Here is a 21,358-nt window from a genome sequence, read left to right as displayed (position 1 = left end):
TTGAGTCATAAAGGTAAGGAGTAATAAGTGCATACGTGAAAACCCACACGATAGCTATTTTCAGGAATTTCCAAGTCATCTCAATCCTACATCAGAAATAATTTGATGAATAGTCAAGCAGGTATCCCACTCTCGACTTCACAAATGTTTATAAACCAGAGAAAGTGAACGACGATCAGTGTTACGCCACGAAAAATTCCAACCTTCAAACGATCCTGAGACCTAGATGACGTCAATACTACTGAGGAAATCTTAAGTTTTATTTGGTATATTTTTATGATTACGCCCTTTGTACCTCACAAATAGTGTATAATTGAAATACCATTAATACATATATCAAAATGCTTGATTTGCCTACTCATATTGAAGAATTCTTAAGTCGTCGTCCTCGCCACTAGCATGTGTTGGTACATATTAAATTCTTCAATCAAGTCAATGTCAATTAATTTATAATCTTATTTCTTTATTAAACACTTAACGTTGACCGTGTTACAAATACTAATCGTATGTATTTACCCTATATTTATCGAGGATCCCTTAGTTTTTACAATATAATTTAATAATCATTGATGTGCTGCACTGAATCGTCATCGTATTAGAAAAATTGAAAATTAATAACGTTAATATTGTCAAGTTATGTCTATAAAAATATTCAAACCTCCAATATAGATACTTAAACTTACTTAAATGGTAAAGATTTTTTTTATTTATTATCCATACAATGAATGCTAGGACATCGTGCTCAATACCGTGGCTTATACGTTAAACTATTAACATAAGGTCGGTGTCCCGTAACCTTCTTACTTCTAATTAGTAGTCTATCTCTTTCTAAACTTATTTTTCAATAAAAAATGTCTACCTGAATGTTTTGTTATTAGCTTTCCACAGCGTAACTAAACATGCAGTACTAGTTAAATAGTTTGGCAGTTCACAAACCTGCCTATCATTCAAAATATAACAAGTAGCCACAAAACAATATAAAATATTAACTCAACATTTAAACGTAATGAAAATAACGTATACATGAACATGAATAAATACAGCTTGCCTGTTAATTTATCACTCATTAACAACAACTTACTTATATCGTCAATAGCGATAACAATTACCGTTTAAAAAGATTCCACATCTGTTAAGGAGGGACAACCAGGTGGCAAGAATTAAGAGGGGCAGGAGGGTACACCGACCCTTACTATACTTTTTATCCAATATTTGGCGGTTACTGTAACTTATTCAAATTTAATGTTTCGTATATTATATGTATTTTTATTTAACACGTTATGATTATCTTTTAGGTAAAACCGTAATATTTGAAGCAGTTTAACATATAATTTATATGCCTTTTAATGGCACCACATTTATTTTAAATGCCATTGTGTAGTCACTTTGTAATTAAGATTATATATTTAAGTTCTAATTGCCTTATATTTTTCATTGATTTGTGAGTACACTTAAATTACTATAAAATATTTAAACTACTTGTTTTGAGAAATATCATCTAAAATACCATCTTATAATCTGCCATTCAATATGGCTTAGTACCTAAATCACTAAACATACTGGACATAATTCAATATAACAATAAAGATTCACAATAACTTTCAATGGGCGCTATGGTCAGAAAAAAGGCCAGGTGGCACGTTCACGACATCAACGAAAAAAACTAACGTCAAATTTTACTGGAAAAGACCATTGAAAAATGAATCTTACCGCTATATAAACTGACTTTAAATTTGCCATGCAAGACCGCTAAGGTGCCCCTAATCTAAACGCAGTATGGCCTATCGTTTTGAAAACACGTGCATCGAAATCTGTCAGGTGGTGAACCAGCTTAGTAGACTTGTACTCCACCCAAATCTCCGCAACTTGACTATTTTGCGACAGCAGCTGCTTTTTTCAGGTACATGCGCGGATTTAACTTTGAACAATCTTACCACAATGTCATAAATTGCGGAAGTACCGAGTACTACGGTTGAACTTTGCAGCTTTAATTATATGTAATAAGAATATAAGTGATTCGTAAATTAAAAAGCATTAAAGTGAAATGGCCTAGAACCATCGAGCGCCATACCAGTTAACGATTTCCTGGGGGCCTCGTTAACGGCATCCAACGATGTTGACATTAGACAAAATATTTGTGCCGCTAACATATTAATTTTATGATTAGCTAAGTTTACGACCTATTTTAAAATACAATAGAAGAATAATAATTAGTATTCAATTATTGTGTATCTTGTTATTAAATCAGCCAGAGCAATCTAGAAATGTCTAAAATTCACACAGAATATACAAACATTTTCGTATTACATATAACAGAAAGGAAAAAAATCATATGCTCTACTCTTGAAAGGCAAAAAAGTAAAACCCTACAGTTCTACTCTTTTGTGTATAAATTTCATATGTAATTTTATCATTCTATTTCACCTATGTAACATTACTTAATTGATGTAGTGAAATAAATGGTTCAAAGAAAATCTATTCACAATAAATTACTTAAAATGTAAAATTACTACAGATCCTAAAGCACATTCCATAGTGAATTCATAATTTAAATACTAACTATTGTCTGTATTATGTATCTTGAGAATGCCTGGCCATAAAATTTTCAAAAAAAGAAATCTTGAGCAGCAAATTGAAGTTTTATATATTTATAAACTGAAATTAAAAACAGGGCTATGAGAAGCTTATGAAAACTAATAATTCAGACATTTTTGTTATTTTAACTAAAATTTATCTTGCAATTGAGAGTGCTAAAAAAGAAAAGAACAAATGCCATAAGTGCTAAACCTCTATTGCAAAACTAGCAAATGACCAACTAAACTATAGTGCCAATTTTGTTTCCTTTTTTGTGCAAAAATTCAATTTATTAAGAAAGTTATCCATGCATGATCAGACTGTATCTTTACTGGTTTAATGAAGCATTTTAATATTAAGTATTGTTTAATACTAATCATCTTATGATTATATGTCTCCTATCTAAATTATTATAAATTGAAAAACTTAAAAAAAAACAATAAATTATAAAAAATTTTTTAAACAACTGAAATTAGTATTCAGTAGTCACTGAATAAATGAATAAACCAATTTCAACCACATATTAATCTAGATCCTATTCAAATTATATTCAGATAGCATTCTTGTTAAATCTATTTAAATGATTAATTAAAACTTTGTGCAATGCAAAAATATAAGTTCAAAAAATATATTTTATAATTGTTAGAACTATAACAAGTGGTACCACAGATATGCTAGCCTCAGTTGGGATCTATTTCTTTATTTTTCATCATCCTTCTGTGCCCGAGACGTGTCTTGTGTCAATTTTTGTGCAAAAAAACCATTTGATTTCTTATGATTTGATTTATCTTCTACATACAAGGTAGTTCAAATATGCACAAAGATAATACCATTGGTGCACAACTGAGATTGAATGCATAGACTCAGGGTCACACTTTTATTGATAGACAAACCTGACTATTTTGAATATTTTATAATTTTTAAGGAAGTGGTAAAATTTTATGATGTTTATACAGTCAAAACTGATTAAGATGGCATCGTTTTGGACAACATACCAGTTATATTGATCAAAATCAAAGGTTCCAGCTGAATCCTATTGTACTTCATAGCAACATCATCAGCTGTTACGGCTACCAATTATTACAACCAAATATGAGTAGTCCCTTCAATGGTGTCATAACCAATTTTCACTCAATTTGTTGTAAATAAAGGCAAGAAATAGTAAGTTTAAAAAATAACAAGTGTTTTTAGTAGAAACTAAATAAACATATATATCATAGTATTAAGGTTAAATGAAGCTAAGCATCCCCTCTATAATTAAAAATTGCACAACAAACTCACATCCTGCTGCTTACAACCCAAAATATGTCTTGGCTTCCAAAACATCAAACATCTAGCAGAAAACAACCTAAGCTAAATGATACTTATGTTTCTAGAACAATTTTTATTTATTGCCGATAAAGGGCAGAAATCCTATAAATGGGTATTAAATAGTCATATGAAGATGCTTATAGCATTCAAAATCTAAATGGCAGTTAAACATCTATCAGTACTGAAAAGCTAGACTTCTAAAATATTGTTATATAATTTAGCTAGATTTCCATTTCTTTCCTAAGATGATTATCAAGTAAAATAATATGACTATAATGTTCACCCCTAATGAGGAGATTTTAGCTTCCATTTAATACATACTACTACCAAACTCCTTATTACTGAAGTGCAGTTCATAAATATAAGTTATATGATAAATATTTGTAAATATAAAAAAATTATGTAATATATAACATTTATATACAAGTAATTTATTTTAAAATTCAATTTACTGAACATTATAATTACATAATCTAGCAATGTTTTATTTCATATTGTTTGAGCCCCAGACTAGGATTTTCTTCTAAATCTTTATATATTTATAATAACACTTTAAAAATATTTATAACATTCGATTTTTGAATATTAAGTAAGAACAATGATTAATTTGTAAAATCAGTCAAACTGAGAGCCCTATTAAATTCATATTTTCAACGTAAATTTGTGCAACTTATAATACTGACTGTTATATATCAACATTTTAATTATTTGCAATTTAAACCGTAAATTTTTTGTCGTGAAGAAATTATCAGCCAATTGTTTTTATCACGACACGACGATACCTAGTTACTTTCTAACTTGGTAATGATGCAAATTCATGACATCTTACATCTATACCAATCTATATGTTTTGAAATTTATCCGACAATAAGTTACAAGCCTCTAAATATAGACATGAAATGTAAATGTGAGAAAATAACAGAGCGAATTTCTACATGTTGACGTGGCGAGACTTTGTAAAGAAGATACCTTTTCAAAGCCTAGACACTAAAATTAAGTATCATGTCGTAAATATGAATATTGAGAAAATACCTCATTTGCAAAAACATTACGATTTGCAGTTTCATTTTGATTACTTGAAATATAAGTATGGCGCCTGACATTGCTGGCCTGTTTTGGTGTTAACAATATGGCGTAGGTACTTACCCTATTATTTCTAATAAAGTCTTCTATAGCTTTTAATGCTGAATCCGTTAATTTCACAAACACTAGTTCCTTGTTTTCTTTATAACTAGACTCTGATGATAACGCATACTGAACACCTGCTGGCAAGGCCGCCATTTCTTATTCACTATTCGCACTTTTGACCAGCTGACTCCTTTGCTAGTCGTCACGATTCATATCATTCACACATTTCTTAACGTAATCACAGATTCACAACCTATTTAAAATTATAATTACAATAACAAAAGGGTTTTAGATGATCAAATAATAATTTTTTTTAACCCCATCGACTCGGCCTTTGTTGGCAGCGCTCTCAGTCTGCAAGGCCGCACTGACTGTCATGCGCAATGGCGCTTTTGACAGGAAATTCAAGCATTCACTGCAATAATGGCGCTCAGATTCAAATTTTTTAAATTGTGTTTATGGATAGTTTATTGTATCCACATTAAATGTAATACCTCATAATATAATAACAACTTTTTTTACAGTGCAGTTATCTTAGTTTTAATTTCTTAAATCTAAAAAAAATTAGTACTATATTTTTTTAAATGAGACCATTTATGAAAATAGCTGGTCTCAGTATAATATTATATAATTTAAAAAATAATGTGACTTGACGAATAACATCTTTTATTTTCATTTTGTACATTATCTATCAGGAAACAAGTTTTTTTTAATAAAGCAAGGCAGGAAATATTATCTTTAGCGATTTTTTACCAAAAATAATTTATTGCTTATATTATAATAAAACAGTGGAATGAATTTAGAACATTATTTTAATTGATAAGACTAGTATCGATTAAAATAATTACCAAAATAAAATTACAAAAATATTTAATCCTTTTACTATACATATAAAAGTTGGTTTGGAAATCGTTACTCAAATGCTCTATACTGATAATATAAAATTATATAAGATATTCTATAAAAGCCTAGGATAATCTAACCTATTAACATCTTTAACAGTTATTAGTTATAGGTAATTGTTAAACAAACAATGGTTTAACGATTAAATATCAAGAATGAATAGGTAGATAGTTGAATATCATAGTTAAAATTGTTTGTCTGTCGCTATTTAAAATGATATTGTAATGTTCTGTGGTAAAAATTAAGTATCACTTTAACAGATTATAATTTCTATTTTAGAGAGGGAGGGTTTTTGTTAATCGAGCTATTTTATGGTTGCTTGCGTTAATAGAATTCTGTACCATAGCATAGCATAGCATAGCATATCTGTATAAAAAAACATACATTTCTTATATCTGTCACCGTAGTTATTTTTGTCACGATGGAATTTTCATAGGGATTTCTTTATCATTAACAGATCTTTTTGTAAAATCTTAAACCATCATACATTAAATGCACATCATATATTTCACCACATCAAGGGCTATAGCCCTTAGTAATGTTTTCTGTTTAAAAAAATACACTTTTTTAACGTGTGAATGATGTTACGGAGTTGTGAAGAGTAACTTTCACATTTAAGTTAGTTTATGGTGTTTGAACTTAAGATAAAAATGGTATCTTACAATATGAATATTATATAGGATATCCTACATCATATTTAATTGCTGTCCCACGTCAATTTGTTGGTAATTGCTGTTGTATAGCAATTTTTCAGGCGAGTGGGCATACTCCAATTTGAACAGCCTTGTTTGTATAGCTTTTAATTTTAATTATTTATTTCAATGCGTTTATGTCAGACGTTAGAAATGAACAAAATTACATTACTAATAGTAATCAATAAATAATCAATTTATAGAGGATGGCTATAAATTAAAGCTTCACGCTCCTACTGATTTCATGTGAGTAAAATCAGTTATGTACTTATTACTTACTACTACATGTTAAGTACTTACATTCTACGTGCATGTTTATAAAATATTTTATTTATACATACGTACTTTTTTAATGCATGTCTATATATTATAAAGTCTACTGCAAATTTGTATTTGTCAAAATGCTATAACCAAAACACTGTACAGTCAACGTCAAAATTGAAAACTTCAAATCATATGCCGCAGCTGACAGCTCTAAAGTCTAAAGTCAAAGTGTCGTACTTACAACTTACTACTTAGCAATCACCACGGTCCACGAATTCCAAATTATGCAATTATGACGAAATCAAAAACGGAGAGTTCCTAACATTCTAATTTCTCATAGATATTACTTTTTTGATTAAATTAAATATATCGGATTTAACCAAATTCTTGTAGTTATTATAAAAGGTAATACGTGTAATTTATTACTTCACTTTTTCACCTTCACCTTTTCTTTAAACATGCTTTAACCTGTACGTATTAATTTACAGTTGGACCTAAGAAATGGCTGATTGGGAAAATAAAAAACATTTAATTACCCGAAACCTGCAAGAGGTCTTGGGTGATGAGAAACTGACTGAAATTTTAAAAGAGCGAGACCTAAAAATTTACTGGGGCACCGCCACTACAGGAAGACCTCATGTAGCTTACTTTGTACCTATGTCAAAAATAGCAGACTTTCTCAAAGCAGGCTGTGAAGTCACTATATTATTTGCAGACTTACATGCATACTTAGACAATATGAAAGCACCATGGGAACTTCTTGCTCTACGTACCCAATATTATGAAGCTGCTATAAAAGCAATGTTAACATCCATAGGTGTTCCTTTAGAGAAACTTAAATTTGTCAGGGGGACTGAATACCAGCTCAGTAAAGAATATACTTTGGATGTTTACCGTATGTCATCTGTGATTACTGAACATGATGCTAAAAAGGCTGGAGCAGAAGTTGTAAAGCAAGTAGACCATCCATTACTTAGTGGACTGCTTTACCCTTGTCTCCAAGCTTTAGATGAAGAATATTTAAAAGTAGATGCCCAATTTGGAGGTGTTGATCAAAGAAAAATTTTTACAATGTCAGAAAAGTACCTACCACAATTGGGTTATGCAAAACGTATTCATTTTATGAATCCCATGGTACCAGGGCTAACTGGTGCTAAAATGTCTTCGTCTGAAGAAGATAGTAAAATAGATTTATTAGATAATCCAGCAAATGTTAAGAAAAAGCTTAAAAAGGCTTTCTGTGAACCAGGTAATGTGGCTGACAATGGTGTACTTTCATTCACTAAATATGTTTTGTTCTCTTTAATGAAGGAAGGAGAAAGTTTTAAGATTTGCAGATCACCAGATCATGGTGGCAATGTAGAATATACAAAATATGAAGATCTTGAATTAGCTTTTGCTAACCAAGAGATTCATCCTAGTGATTTAAAAGCATCTGTTGAACTAGCTATGAATAGTCTTTTAGCACCTATTCAAGAAATATTTAAAGAACCCAAGCTGCAAGAACTGGCTAAAAAAGCTTACCCACCCCCAGCAAAAGTCAAGGGAAATGTTGCAAATACTGATGAGGTTACACCTAGCAGATTAGATATTAGAGTTGGCAGGATTGTAGAAGTTTCACGACATCCAGATGCAGATGGGCTTTATGTGGAAAAAATTGATTTAAATGAGGAAGAACCAAGAACAGTTGTGTCAGGATTAGTAAATTTTGTACCAATTGAGGAGATGCAAAACCGTGACGTTGTAGTATTGTGCAATTTGAAACCTGCTAAAATGCGTGGTGTGGAATCTAAGGGAATGGTCTTGTGTGCATCTGTTGATGATCCTAAACAAGTGGAGCCATTACTACCACCCCAAGGCAGCAAGCCTGGAGACCGTGTTGTTGTTGAAGGCTATGAAAATTGTCAACCTGATGATGTGCTTAATCCCAAGAAAAAGGTTTGGGAAAAGTTACAACCAGATTTAAAAACAAATGACAGCTTTTTCGCTGTATGGCAAGGAAATAAGCTTATTAATAAGTTAAATGGAAATCCAGTTACTACTAAATCCATGAAAAATGCCCCTATCAAATAATTTTATGTTTAATAAGGAAACAGTGTATTTTGTTTTGCATTTCTTTTAAATTTATTATTTTTTCTTTAAGCATATTCTGTTCACTATTGTCTATTTTAATAATAAATTATAAAAAATGTATCTTTTTTTGTTATTGTTACCCATTAGATTTATCCCGATTTTTCGACTTTTGCTTTAAAGTAAGGCTTGCTTTATTGCTTTTTTGCTTTAAAATATATAAAACCCCTTTACCGACAATTTATGACTTTCCTAATAGACTTTGTTTGCAGTTCTTCTCTGTTACTTTATTCGAGTTAAGAGTTGAAGATTAAGTTAAAAGATGAGACGAAATTAAAGCCAGTTTCCATATTATCATTATACTAAGCAAAAAAATAATAATATATAATAATAATAATATATTTATTTATTTCTCACAAAAACTTACAAAACTTCATAACATGATATGTTACAGTAAAGTATCTAAATAATTGTCATTCTTCTTTGGGTTTTTCCTGTCAGTCAGGTTTTTAAACTCCTCGATATACCTATATAATATGGAGAAATTTCTTAACTTATCTAGGAATAAATGGATGTTTTTATACATAATTCAAAAACCTATTTTGTTATCTGGTTTTTTATATACATTTAATAAAAAAGAAAAATATTCAGGATTCAGATAGTCACGTTACGTAAGCAGCATTATGCAAGTACACGTTAAAGTGCACTGAAGAAGTACAGTGGAGCTAGACAGGGACTTTTATCTGTTTAATTAAAGGCTAGCGTTGGATTTTTAAACTGTAGTTTCTGCTCATTCAAAGCTCTGAAAGCTTTTGTGATTGTGTCCGACCTTTAAAAAGAAATTGAAACAGAGTTGATCTTTTATTTATTTGTTCTGTAGTATATAATTATTGAAATTTAGTTAAATTGTGATGTCGTTATATTTAAAGCATATTATCATGATATATGCAAAACATTAAACGCTAATTTCTAAAAATCGTAGAGAGTTGCGCACGAATATCTTAATTAATTCAAACATCGTATTTATTACCCCATCATTTACCTAATCTGCAATTCAATACAATAGCTTTTTTAATGTTAGTACAGGAGGCTTCTTCGATGTGAACCGATACCGCCGCAGTGCAGTAGGTACAGGCCAATAGTGCTTGATTATCATAAACAAATCTTAAAAAAATACCTACCATATGCATATTTATTTGTCTGTCAATAGTGCAATTTATGATGGCAATAAAATCAATTAAGTAAAGAGTTTTACTTTATTGCGTATTTTTAAAACTGTAAAATCATGAAATGCATTGATAAGTCGATCATATATAGTTTACCCGCTTTAAGCATGAAAACTTAGAGACGGGTGTGAAATGATGCAATAGGTTTACCCTATTGTACCCGCGTTATATGCGGGGAATGAGAATCTCGGATCTTCAAATAAATATGACGTTGCAGAATAAAAAGAGGAGAGTTGGAGAATCTCCCTCTTGGTGTCCACCGCGATCGTCCATCACGGATTCTCAGACTTAGGCGCACAGGTTGTCCTTCGTATTCTGGCGCACAGAATTTTAAATAAAACTGATCTATTTAAAAAGCTCTAGAATTAGTTGAGATATATAAAAAAGACATATCTATATCTATCATTTGCCAGGGAACTTCTCATTTTTCGATCCACTTTTAGAGACGAGATAGAAAAATGTTCATGTATTAAAGACCTTGCAATTATAATATGTATGTATTTCTTACAATTCCTGTGACTACAGCTAGTTCTGAGCGATCATTTTCAAAACTAAAATTAATAAAAACGTTTCAAGAAACCCTATGAGACAAGACAGGTTATGTATATAACTTGGCTATTGTAGGTATATTGAAAATTCTATGGCCCGATCTTTAAACTTGGATGATGTTATATACACTTTTGCGGAACGATGTTGTTGTTCACCGAAAAGCTAGAGAACAGATGATGATTGCATTGCGATATTATGTTCTATGGATGAATGTGAGTCTCCAATACTAATTAGGCTTGCGTGGGAACTATAGACTCCTCCCTGCATACCCTCTCGCCTAAATGAGGAGGCTGTGGGACATATACCACGTGTAATTGCTGAAAATCTGGAAGTTATTAAATCAAAAGCGTGACGACTTTTACTGACAGGGCTCCAAATGGTATTGGTACCTGCCTGTTGGTCTCTGGCCAAAGCTGTCCAAAATAGCATCCCCCCAATTGTCCTGCGTACTTGTCCTACTGAGTTTGTTCCGGTCCTAACATGCATTTTTCGGTTTTCCTTTGCAATTGTCTTGCACCATGGAGTTCGAAAGAGTCCGTAGAAAGAGTCGTCAGGTTTCATTAGACACCAGGATTTCTAGTCTACAAATATGAGTTATATTTACAGCTTAGTGCCGTGAGATATATCATGTGTTGCGCTAAGTTAAAAGGCACAATGTGGTTGCTTGAAAATTCAACCCAAACCGGTGTTATACATTGTTTTTATAAGAAGAAAAGAATGAGATGTCCCGAGGATACAAATCTAATAATATCATTTAAATGACATTATGTTAATGTTTGTATTAGGTACTCGTATTTAACATTATAAAATTAATATAACATTTGCATGCCTATTTATATATGGCGGATTTGTATAATTAATGTATTTAATTATACCACTATCTTAGCAAGTAAACGATTCATTTAAATGTTAAACGAAAAAGTATCACCTATTCAATAATAAATAATGACGAAAGATTTTTTTAATAATATAATGAGTTTAAGCTAATATTTGTCAAGTCAAGTTAAACTTAATAAATCTTAATGATGTAGGCAGGTTTCTAAAGAAAACGTCATTTATTAAGTGCTATTGCATAGCAGATGCAGGATAAAATTAGATATTCAATAACCGCTTGGGAAGGGGGTGAAAGATCCGCCATTTTCGACTTTGTTTGGCCGAGGGCTCAAGTATAGGTAACCGAGGGGGACCACGCATGCGCACACTGCACCCGCACCCTGTCTGTAGGGCCGGGACCTTATGTGATGTTAAAAAACAAGTTATTCTTTCCCCTCATTCCATTAACCTAGTACGTCTTAATAAGGTATTAATTACTGACGCCCTGATTTGCACGTTACTGTGTAATTTCTGCAATTGGTGGCCTGTTGTCCATGAATACCGCGACTCCCGAACAATGAGTGTCTGATCATTCAGTGGCTTGTGACGTTATTTCTATTCATAAAGACATGAGCAGTGCATTCATTCAAGTGTGCTAGAACTATTGTAAGTATGTAAAGAACTATTGTGTTTAACTATTTGAAGTGTTCAGTGCTCGCCGTGCGGTGTGACGGCGAAAATATAATGGGATGACAGGAAATACAGATTCATGGAAAAGGTTTGGCGTCGAGTTGGTCTCCATTCCTCCCGCAAGAAAAGGGATGGAAGTGGAACCAGCACAGAAGTGACGTCATCCGCCCCGCCGGAGGCCGAGTATCAGAATATCCATACGCTACGAACAGCTGATTTGATACGTCAGAGGCAGGGAGAGGAAAAGTCGACTTTGCGGTCGTCTTACATTATCAGAAACGGGGATAACTTTATTCTCGTTGAGAGAAGACGCCGTAGACGACGCAGAAGTGGTACTAGAGCCTCATCTGGAGGAAGACATCATACGCCACCCGTCGAGGAGACAAATACTCGCACAGAACAAAAGCGGCGCCCTCCTGCAAAGTTGAAAATTTTCGGCATTCAATGGCCTTTACATTCGAGTGATTCGAGGTGAGTAATTAAATTTAAATTAAGAATTTTTTCATTATCGAAAGACCTTGACTAGGTACTTGTTGAAGTATTTGCTGTTTGGTGACAATATTATTTATTTTTCTTTTATTAAATAGTAGTAAATTAAGTTATCCACAGAATGAAGTTCTTAACAAATATGTAAAATCGTTCACTGTTTCATAGTTAATCACACAATATAATATGTTCATAAAACTTATCACGCCATATATAATCCTGTTAAAGGCTTATTGCATTTATGATATTTTTAATAAATCATAATTTTTCAATAATTCACATTCGCAAAAGTCTTTTCACGGGATATATACTTAATTTACTAAGCAGTAACTCATAGTTTCTGAGGCGAAAACCGTAAGAAGTATAACAAGAACTATAATTAAAAATATATTTCTTAATATAGATAATAAAACAATGTAACTCGACTAGCACGTATTTAATTACCACCAGGTGTGAGAAAGTAGTACAACGTTACGTTTGATTGTGGTTGGTCAAAAGGACTTAATAATAAGAAGTACCAAGCCGTTTCACAACACGTATTCGACTAGGTGCTGTGAACGGAGAGAACAATCGTTTTGTCTCTCGTTTTACATCCCCCCCACCCCCTAAGTAGGCTTGAGAGCTTTTACATTTAAATTCAAAATACCCATCTATTAAGTCAATCTGTAGTTGTCTATGAATCGCAGTTCTCAGTTGGATACTGCATTGTTATTGTATATTCTTTGGAATGTAACAAAAGCATATCACCCCATTTATTTACAAGGGTCAAACTATTTTATTGGAATCGCTATATTGCAGGCACACTTCAATCGCTCGTCGGTTTTGTCGCGGCCGGCGCTCGCGGGAGGACAACGAACTTTACCGTTCCAACAGCTTTAAGTTCGAGAGGTTTGCTCGGGAACCACCCGCAGACGAGTTCACAACTAGCTCACAGGTAGAGTTGCTGCAATTTAAAATTATAACTTTATTTTTTTTTGCAAAACTTATGTATATGCACTACTATGACAACACAAAGCGATATGCACAACAATTTAAGTATAATAAGCAAGGTAATATAATAGAATATAATTAAATTAACTTCTACGATTTCAACAGCTACGTAATTGCCAATGGTTTATGAGGTTTTGAGAATGAAAAGCTTTTAAAAAGAGTTCGTACTTCTGTATGATTCTTTACTCAAACATGAATGTTATTCAATGACTATATTTTATGCTTACTGAGGTACTATTTTAAATAAAAATCAAAACATTACCAGGAAATTGTATACACTTTATAGTCCCTAGAGACTAAAGACAATATTGTTCTCTGTTTACGTGACTACATACATGAGATTTAAAAGGTACTAATTAAAGCTTTGCTTTTTTTTAAAACTAATTTTTAACAATATCGTTTTATTAGAAAATGGTAAACGGTAAAACGCGTTTGTATTCGAGTGAGTGTATTTTTAATCAAAAGTTAACCCCTTAACGCCGCCGTTATGAATGATGTAGACATGTAGTATTTGTTACGAAAGCAATACAGAGACAGAATTATCCCTGTCCCAGTCAGGTTCTTAAATAATTAAACGTTTATTTTATTCGGCAATTGGCCAGTTTTTTCTAGTCTAGCCACACTTTTTCACTCCAGTATGAAAGCCTCACCTACTTATCTAGATGAGCATCAGTGAAAAGGATATGTTTACATACCGCTCGCTTTTATAGGAACTTCCTTTTAGTTCATTTTATATAAAAACTTTGCACTAATAGAAACTGAAAATTTTGTAAGAAATCTCATTAATTTTTTTTTAAATATTGGCCAGATAGATACAATTCTCATTTTTGATTCAAATATTTTTTACTTTCGTATTAACAACGAATAACTTCATTCTAATTTCATTATAGTACCTGGTTCCAGACAATCATTGAAACATTTCCCAAAAAGATCTACAATATTTATGTTCCAGAAAATACCTGAGTAAATCTTTTCTTAAGATGAACGTAATTCTTTTGCGATATGAATGGCCTTACAATAGATTATAGGGACACGAAAAAGACATAAACTCGTTTGTAATAATTGAGTTTTTAATTTTATATTTTTAATTTTCTGTACTTTATAATAGAAGATTGTTAAATGTCAAGATTCTTATAATGTTGCATATATTGTCACGTAAATTATAAATTGTATTTCAAAATTTGTAACTCTGTATTTCATTTTAATATTTTTTGTGATACAGCGACATCTATGCGTCACTATCAAAACCATGCTATGTAAGTTGGAGTATAATAATTCATCTTGCTTATAAGCGTACTGTTTGAGAGTGCGTATCAAAGATGGCGCTATTTCAGAATTTTAATTACTAATATAATATTTTTTTTATAGGCGTTATTTTATTTAATGGTTAATTATACATCATTTTGTGTTGTGTGTTTAATTCGTTTTAAAATCTCATATTTTCGCCTTGCAGTTTTGGTATCTGATAATGCTTCACTATATCAAAATATTATCACAGCAAACTAGTATTTCTAATTCCCAGTTGGGGCGTTGAAACTGTTATCCGATAATATCCCCATATTTTGTGGGATTGGTACATAAATAATGGGCACGCGTTACACTCAGGGGGTCATTAATTGCATCAAGTCTTACTAATGTTACTTTATGCATTATTTGCATAATACTATTGCCTATTTTCTAATGGAACCAAAATGAAAATCGTAAACTTGCATAATTAGACAATTCAATTTTTACATGTATTTTCTTTATTTACAGTATTATATAGAAAGTTATGTTCCTAATATACTCTCACTTAAACCAGAAGAGCAGTAACGAAAATACATATTATAATATGATTATACTTCATTTCGACTTGTAGGATTCAAAATTGACGGCCGGCGTGTATCAGATAATATAAAAGATAGTCATAAAATACAAGAACAGTCATACTTAACTATACTATATTCTACTTGTCTATTAAAAAACATAATCAGGTTATAATAATAATGAACTAAAATCTAATTTTATACTAACTAACAGCTTGCAACTCTCGCTTTTATCTTTTTAAATCAATTTTTTGACTTTTTAAAATAAATCACAAAAATTAACACAACAGAGACCGTACAGGAAAAGTATATTCCATAGATAGGTTTATTGAACTATTTTAGCATTTTATTATTACAACGTTGGGCACCCTAATTCAATTACGTATCTAATGTATCATTTTATCCTCGTTACTGCTGTGATTGGCTCATCAACATACTAACGTGTAGCAGATGTACGGCCAGAATGAAAGAAATTTCCAATTTTCGACTTAACAAATATACCTAGCTATCTGAGAAGATACAAAACTCATTAATGTAAGTCTTGTAACCCTGAAGGGAGCATCGACACATTTCTGCTTCGGTTTTTTATACTTTATCTTATTTATTTGACACCCTTTTAAACAAAGGCACGCTGGAGTTTCGTCACTTTGTTGGTGACATGCTCAGGTGCCACACTGCTCGATTTGGTTCATCGTTTCTTATAAAAACGAGTGGAACACCTTGCTTCCTCCTAGACAGTATAATATGGCTTTATAAGAGGCGATTAAATAGCATTTATTGAACAGGCGAACAGGCTCCAACAAGCCGCATCTCAATTTACATTAAGTGGGATTGTGCCCAAACGTCTGTCCAGTTCTGTATTAAAAAATAAAAAATAAAACGTCAGACATTTATTGCCGCAACTTAACCACTTGTTACACCAACTGCCATTTAATATTTCCGAACCGTTCAACTTACGGGCCTTCAAGAGAAGAGCGTACCACAGTCGCGATGCACTTGCAAACCTCTTCGTGTTGAGGGTGTACGTGGGCGGCGGAAGACAATTTTTAGGAGGTAATTAACATAAGATTTAGATGAGCATGCAAATGGAATAGACTCACACGAATGTAAAGTTTAGTCATAAGATAATGTTTGGGGAGGTGGCACAAGTCATAAGTAGGTCGTCACGCTCCAGGTCGTGGTGCCTCATCTGTCTTAATATCTTTGTCTTCCATAGAAGGGTATGTCTATACTTGTCTGAACCATAATGCCGTGATATATCAAGAATTTCTCGAAAACCGTTATTCTCTGTAATAAGCTAATAATAATAATTCTTCTCTTCTAGTCTCACCATGAGAATCCAGGTTCACTGCTTTATACATGATACTCATTTTAATATTTCGCTCTGCTTGCTGGCGGATAAGCTCTTGCTGTTTCTCATTGATTGCTGAAGGTGTTTTTCGTTTCCTGCCCTATTAAAAAAGTCCATACCATCCATCCAGTCAAATTTTGGGCTTGATGGTACGATTTAGTGACTCCTGTATGCAATACGGAAGTCACACTTTAGGATGTCGCTGTCATATGTGATGTGTGAGCAATTAAAATCCAATCATGCACGACTTCGAATTGTACTAAAAATATTTTACAGAGAAAATCAGACAAATGAATAAAATGTTTGGCTCCAAGTATGCTTTGGTAACAAAACATTTTCTGCAAGATTTATCATTGAAGCAACAAAGTTTTCATCTTTTGGCAGTATTTAAGTCTTGTAGTTTTGCAATATGTCACTGTTTACCTATTTGAAAATATCGTATATTTCAGATGTCCGAAGTTTACGATGGATGTACAAATGTTATTTATAATTTCCAATGTATATTAAACAAGATTTCAGAACTAAAGAATAAAAGTTTTGTTGGATTTTTGGACATTTTTATGTAAATATTTTGTCGGATCTAGCGACAACTGTGTAGGTACTGTTATTATTTTAGGATAGGATAATGGATCTTAAAATGGATACCTAATCTACTCAACTTTACAATATATTTTTTCCATTCTTCCTACTTCAAGAAATGATGACGAAAAATATAAATAAACTTTTTTGGAGTTGGCGGCCAGATCGGTTCTTAAAATCCAGCTGTATTGTTCCACCAAGTTGTATTATACACCACTATATTGATAATAATAATTCATTGGCGCTGCAACCCACTATTGGCCTCAGATGATCCTTTTCGTTCATAATTTTATTCTGGGTTTGATTTGTTGGTTTCCTCACAATGTTTTCCTTCACCGTAGAAGTAAGTGTTAGGCGGCGGAATATCCATTGGTGCACAGCCGGGGATCGAATCTACGACCACAGAGATGACGGAGAAGGGACTCTTCCTTGCCTAGTTCATCTAGACCACTGCTTCAAGCCGCAATGATTATGTAAAATACTTAAACTTTTTAAACATACTCAACAAAAGTAAATAAAAACATATTGTATTTCATAGTTTTTAATTAGATTTAATTATCCCTTCGGCCGTGCGGTAATCAAGTTCCGTTTCCGGATAGCTGTAATTGAAAATGTCGAACGGTGTGATGTTCATTTTCCACTAATTAATCGTCCTGATGACATTGCAACCCCCAGGCTTGCCGTCTGTGTCCCCTCTATAGATAGATTTATTAGTCTAGATATACCTATCTATAGCCTTTTCAAATAAACAAAGTTAAAAATATTTGTTTTCAAAATTCGTAAAAAAAGTGGTTTGTCATAAGTGTATTTTTTACGTAACTGCTGCTTGCATTATTATTCTGTGTTTCTAAGTTTTTTTATAGAAATCTACCTAATTTAAATATTTGTTAAGATCTCTTGGAATCATAATCTAACTACAATTTTAAATTAAGCCGTACCGTGCCTAAATAAAACACAATCTACACTGATTTAGTTTTTATAAACATAGGGCTGCAACACAATCTTAGATTTTTGGACTACATAAACTACACATAGATACAACACAGCTCGCAGTTGCATTGTATGTCTATTAATCTATTGCTTTTCAATTTAATTACAAGACACTCAATCGTGGATGTAGTAAAAAGATGTTTTTCTCTGTTAATTACAATACAATACAAAAGTAGAAAAACTTAGTTTTAATTACTTAATCTAAGATTAGCAAATTAAATGAAATACTCTAAATCGAAAAGTACTAACACATAAATAACAATTCGTTGTATAAATACGCTATAATATAGCCATAAAGGTTTACCTACCGCTCTTAAACAATATATCACAAAAGCCCAGTTCAAAGACCTCTTTGAGTACAGAACCTTTGAAAACTCTCTAGAAAATTGTACTATAAACCCCAAATAACTATGGTTTGTTTTGTTATTTTACTCGTGTGATATTTTGGAATAAAAAAACTCGGTATAATATTTATCAACTACGCATAGTCCATGTTTTTAAAATTATAACAGTCAAGTAAATAACACATGGACATTGGTCCATTAAGACTACCTATCAGCCTTCAATGCTCACCAATCCAAAATATTATTAATAAGACGTAAATCGAATTTCGGACCTCAGTACACGCCAAACTGTACTAACACCAAGTCACAAAGGTTTATAAATGTTTTTATGTTAACGTTATAATGTGTTTCTCGACTAAAGAATACATAATTAAAATAATCCTTGATATTTATTACGAATGAATAAAAAAAACTGCACAATCATTTATAATATGCATATATATAACAATTTATTATGTCATGTTCTATGTAAGTATCTCAAAACTTAAAATCGTAGAACTCCCTCAAACTATAGAAGCACTGTGCTTTTAAAAATCCAATCACTTCATCGTGACTTTTGAACTTTTGTTGTATAGTTGGATCCTAGGTTAAATAAAATAAATTCTTTCGAAACACATGTTATCATATATTGAATATACCGTAATACTGGTAGTATTGAAGCTATCAAGAAAATAACTTTATTTCTAATATATTGATTATAAAATATCGCGATAAAAATGAAAATCTCAGTGTCTGTCATTATAAGTAATTTGGGATGACTTTCACGTGGTTTTACTTGAATAAAAAGAACGCGGAATATGATTTAATAATCAAAAAACGCAGCGAAACCTTTTCCCGGAATTCATTCAAAGGTTTGTTGGCCTCTTTATTAATCTTTACGTGTTTTAGTACGTTCATTTGTATAATACGTAGTTATTTCGGTGGGTTGAAGAAGGTTTAACAATTTTAATCTGAGTTATGACGACTTTTGAGTTGAGTCTATGAATACTATAATTTTTATCGATTTTTGGGTCAGAGTTTTTCGTTGTTATTCTCAGTTTTTTTTCCAGTTTAGGATTAGCGCTAAGTACGATTTAATTACGATGATACGTGAGTCGTACTTTGCTTTAAGTTGCGTCTCTAAACACCCGCATAATTTGTCCCCCAAAAAATATAAGATTGAGATTATTACATGAATTTTTGACGACGTATACTTTTAAATAACTATAAAGGTACTTTATATTGAACTATACTAACAATATATTTTTATTTTATTTTTTTAGTACGTATTTCTTTGAACAATATAAATACGGTCATTGCGGTGGCAACATATACAAACATATGGTTGACGTCTAGAAATCCCTAAGCTTAATCCGACTGTTTCCTATGAAAATCCGTGTAAATTACGTTCTACGATATTGACAAAGTTTCCTACTACGGCGGCAAATAAAGTTAGTTGGTAGCCTTTATTGCTACGAGTAATTCAGCTGAAGGTTATTTCTTGTTTACTAGTAAAATCTATCGCTTTATTTAAAGAAACCTGAGTCACTCTACTAATAGGATCAGTCACTTATCATTTTAAGTATGATAACGTAAGATATTATACTTAAAACAACAGAAGGCAAACATACAATTTGACACGTATTTCTTTGTAATAAAGCGTATTAACGCCTAACGGCCTAAATATAGGGTAGGGGTATAGGTTAAAATAAATAAATATTTACAGCCCTTCCTTTACCATTCAATAAATAGTGCGCATGGAACTGACACGACACGTCTTTTTCGCAGTTGTTATAACGCGGGTGCGTGTCTAAATTCGTAAACAAAAGTATTCGTATCGAAATACTTAATTATACGACCGTTTACAGCCCAACTTTGATCATTAAGGTTGTTACGGCTAATCGTATCCATATAACACTTCATACACTCCGCAAAACCGCTCATAAATGATTATCTTTTGTTTATAGACTTGATAAATAAAACTTCCATATAAAATGGGAAGGATAAAGTTTAATGTTTACGCTGTGGAACTTTTGCGATGCAATATAAGTTATTATTTGACGTTGTAGTTTTATCTGTTTGAAGTAGTATAGGTTCTTTAACTTTAAGTCTACTGTAATCTATCCAATTTCATTTACAGTTTTGTTGAGGCCACCAGGCCTCCGAAAAGGTTGTAATGGATCACTCGAAATGTTTTTGAGTTGTTCACGAAGAGATAGATGGATAGATACGGCGGAGGATTTGTTTTTATATAATATAAATACTCTAGACCTTAATCATATTTCTCATCGTTATAGCTGCGTTTGTAAGAAATATTTTCATTCGCATAAAAGAATTTTTATTTTTATTATATAGCCTGTAAATTGACAAATAAGGAGGACTTATATTGGTAAAGCTTTCAATATCCAGTAGATCCATATCCCCCTTCAATCTTATAATCTTTATAAATATAAAATATTAGTATACGTAAAATATAAATGATTTTCAATTACGATTCAAAACTTTATACATTTACAAAAAATCTTGAACAACATCTTCTCAACCTGTCTTATGCTGAAACTGAAAGTATGTTTACTGTGCAACAGAAGTTATTATGAAACTGTAAGTGTTATGT

The 21,358-nt window shown here is 31.9% G+C and overlaps 2 protein-coding genes across 2 annotated transcripts in view; one reads left to right on the top strand and one right to left on the bottom strand.

Moving 5' to 3' along the window:
* The window catches only part of LOC110996668 (RNA polymerase II elongation factor ELL2), a 38,845-nt gene extending 33,460 nt beyond the window's left edge, over window positions 1-5,385 (bottom strand). The window contains exon 1 of the mRNA XM_022264472.2: window positions 5,032-5,385. Coding sequence (XP_022120164.1) covers window positions 5,032-5,166 — 135 coding nt within the window. The 5' untranslated portion in view covers window positions 5,167-5,385. The remainder of the gene's footprint in view (window positions 1-5,031) is intronic.
* Window positions 5,386-7,102: 1,717 nt separating this feature from the next.
* LOC110996667 (tyrosine--tRNA ligase, cytoplasmic) lies at window positions 7,103-9,038 on the top strand. Its single transcript, XM_022264471.2, has 2 exons — window positions 7,103-7,277; window positions 7,361-9,038. Exon 2 carries the CDS (start codon window positions 7,374-7,376, stop codon window positions 8,943-8,945), a length of 1,572 nt encoding a protein of 523 aa, XP_022120163.1. The 5' UTR covers window positions 7,103-7,277; window positions 7,361-7,373; the 3' UTR covers window positions 8,946-9,038.
* The last annotated feature ends 12,320 nt before the right edge of the window (window positions 9,039-21,358 follow it).

The sequence above is a fragment of the Pieris rapae genome, chromosome 5, assembly GCF_905147795.1.
Source record: "Pieris rapae chromosome 5, ilPieRapa1.1, whole genome shotgun sequence".
NCBI classification, from domain to species: Eukaryota; Metazoa; Arthropoda; class Insecta; order Lepidoptera; family Pieridae; genus Pieris; species Pieris rapae.
This window is presented reverse-complemented; position numbering and strand designations above follow the sequence as displayed.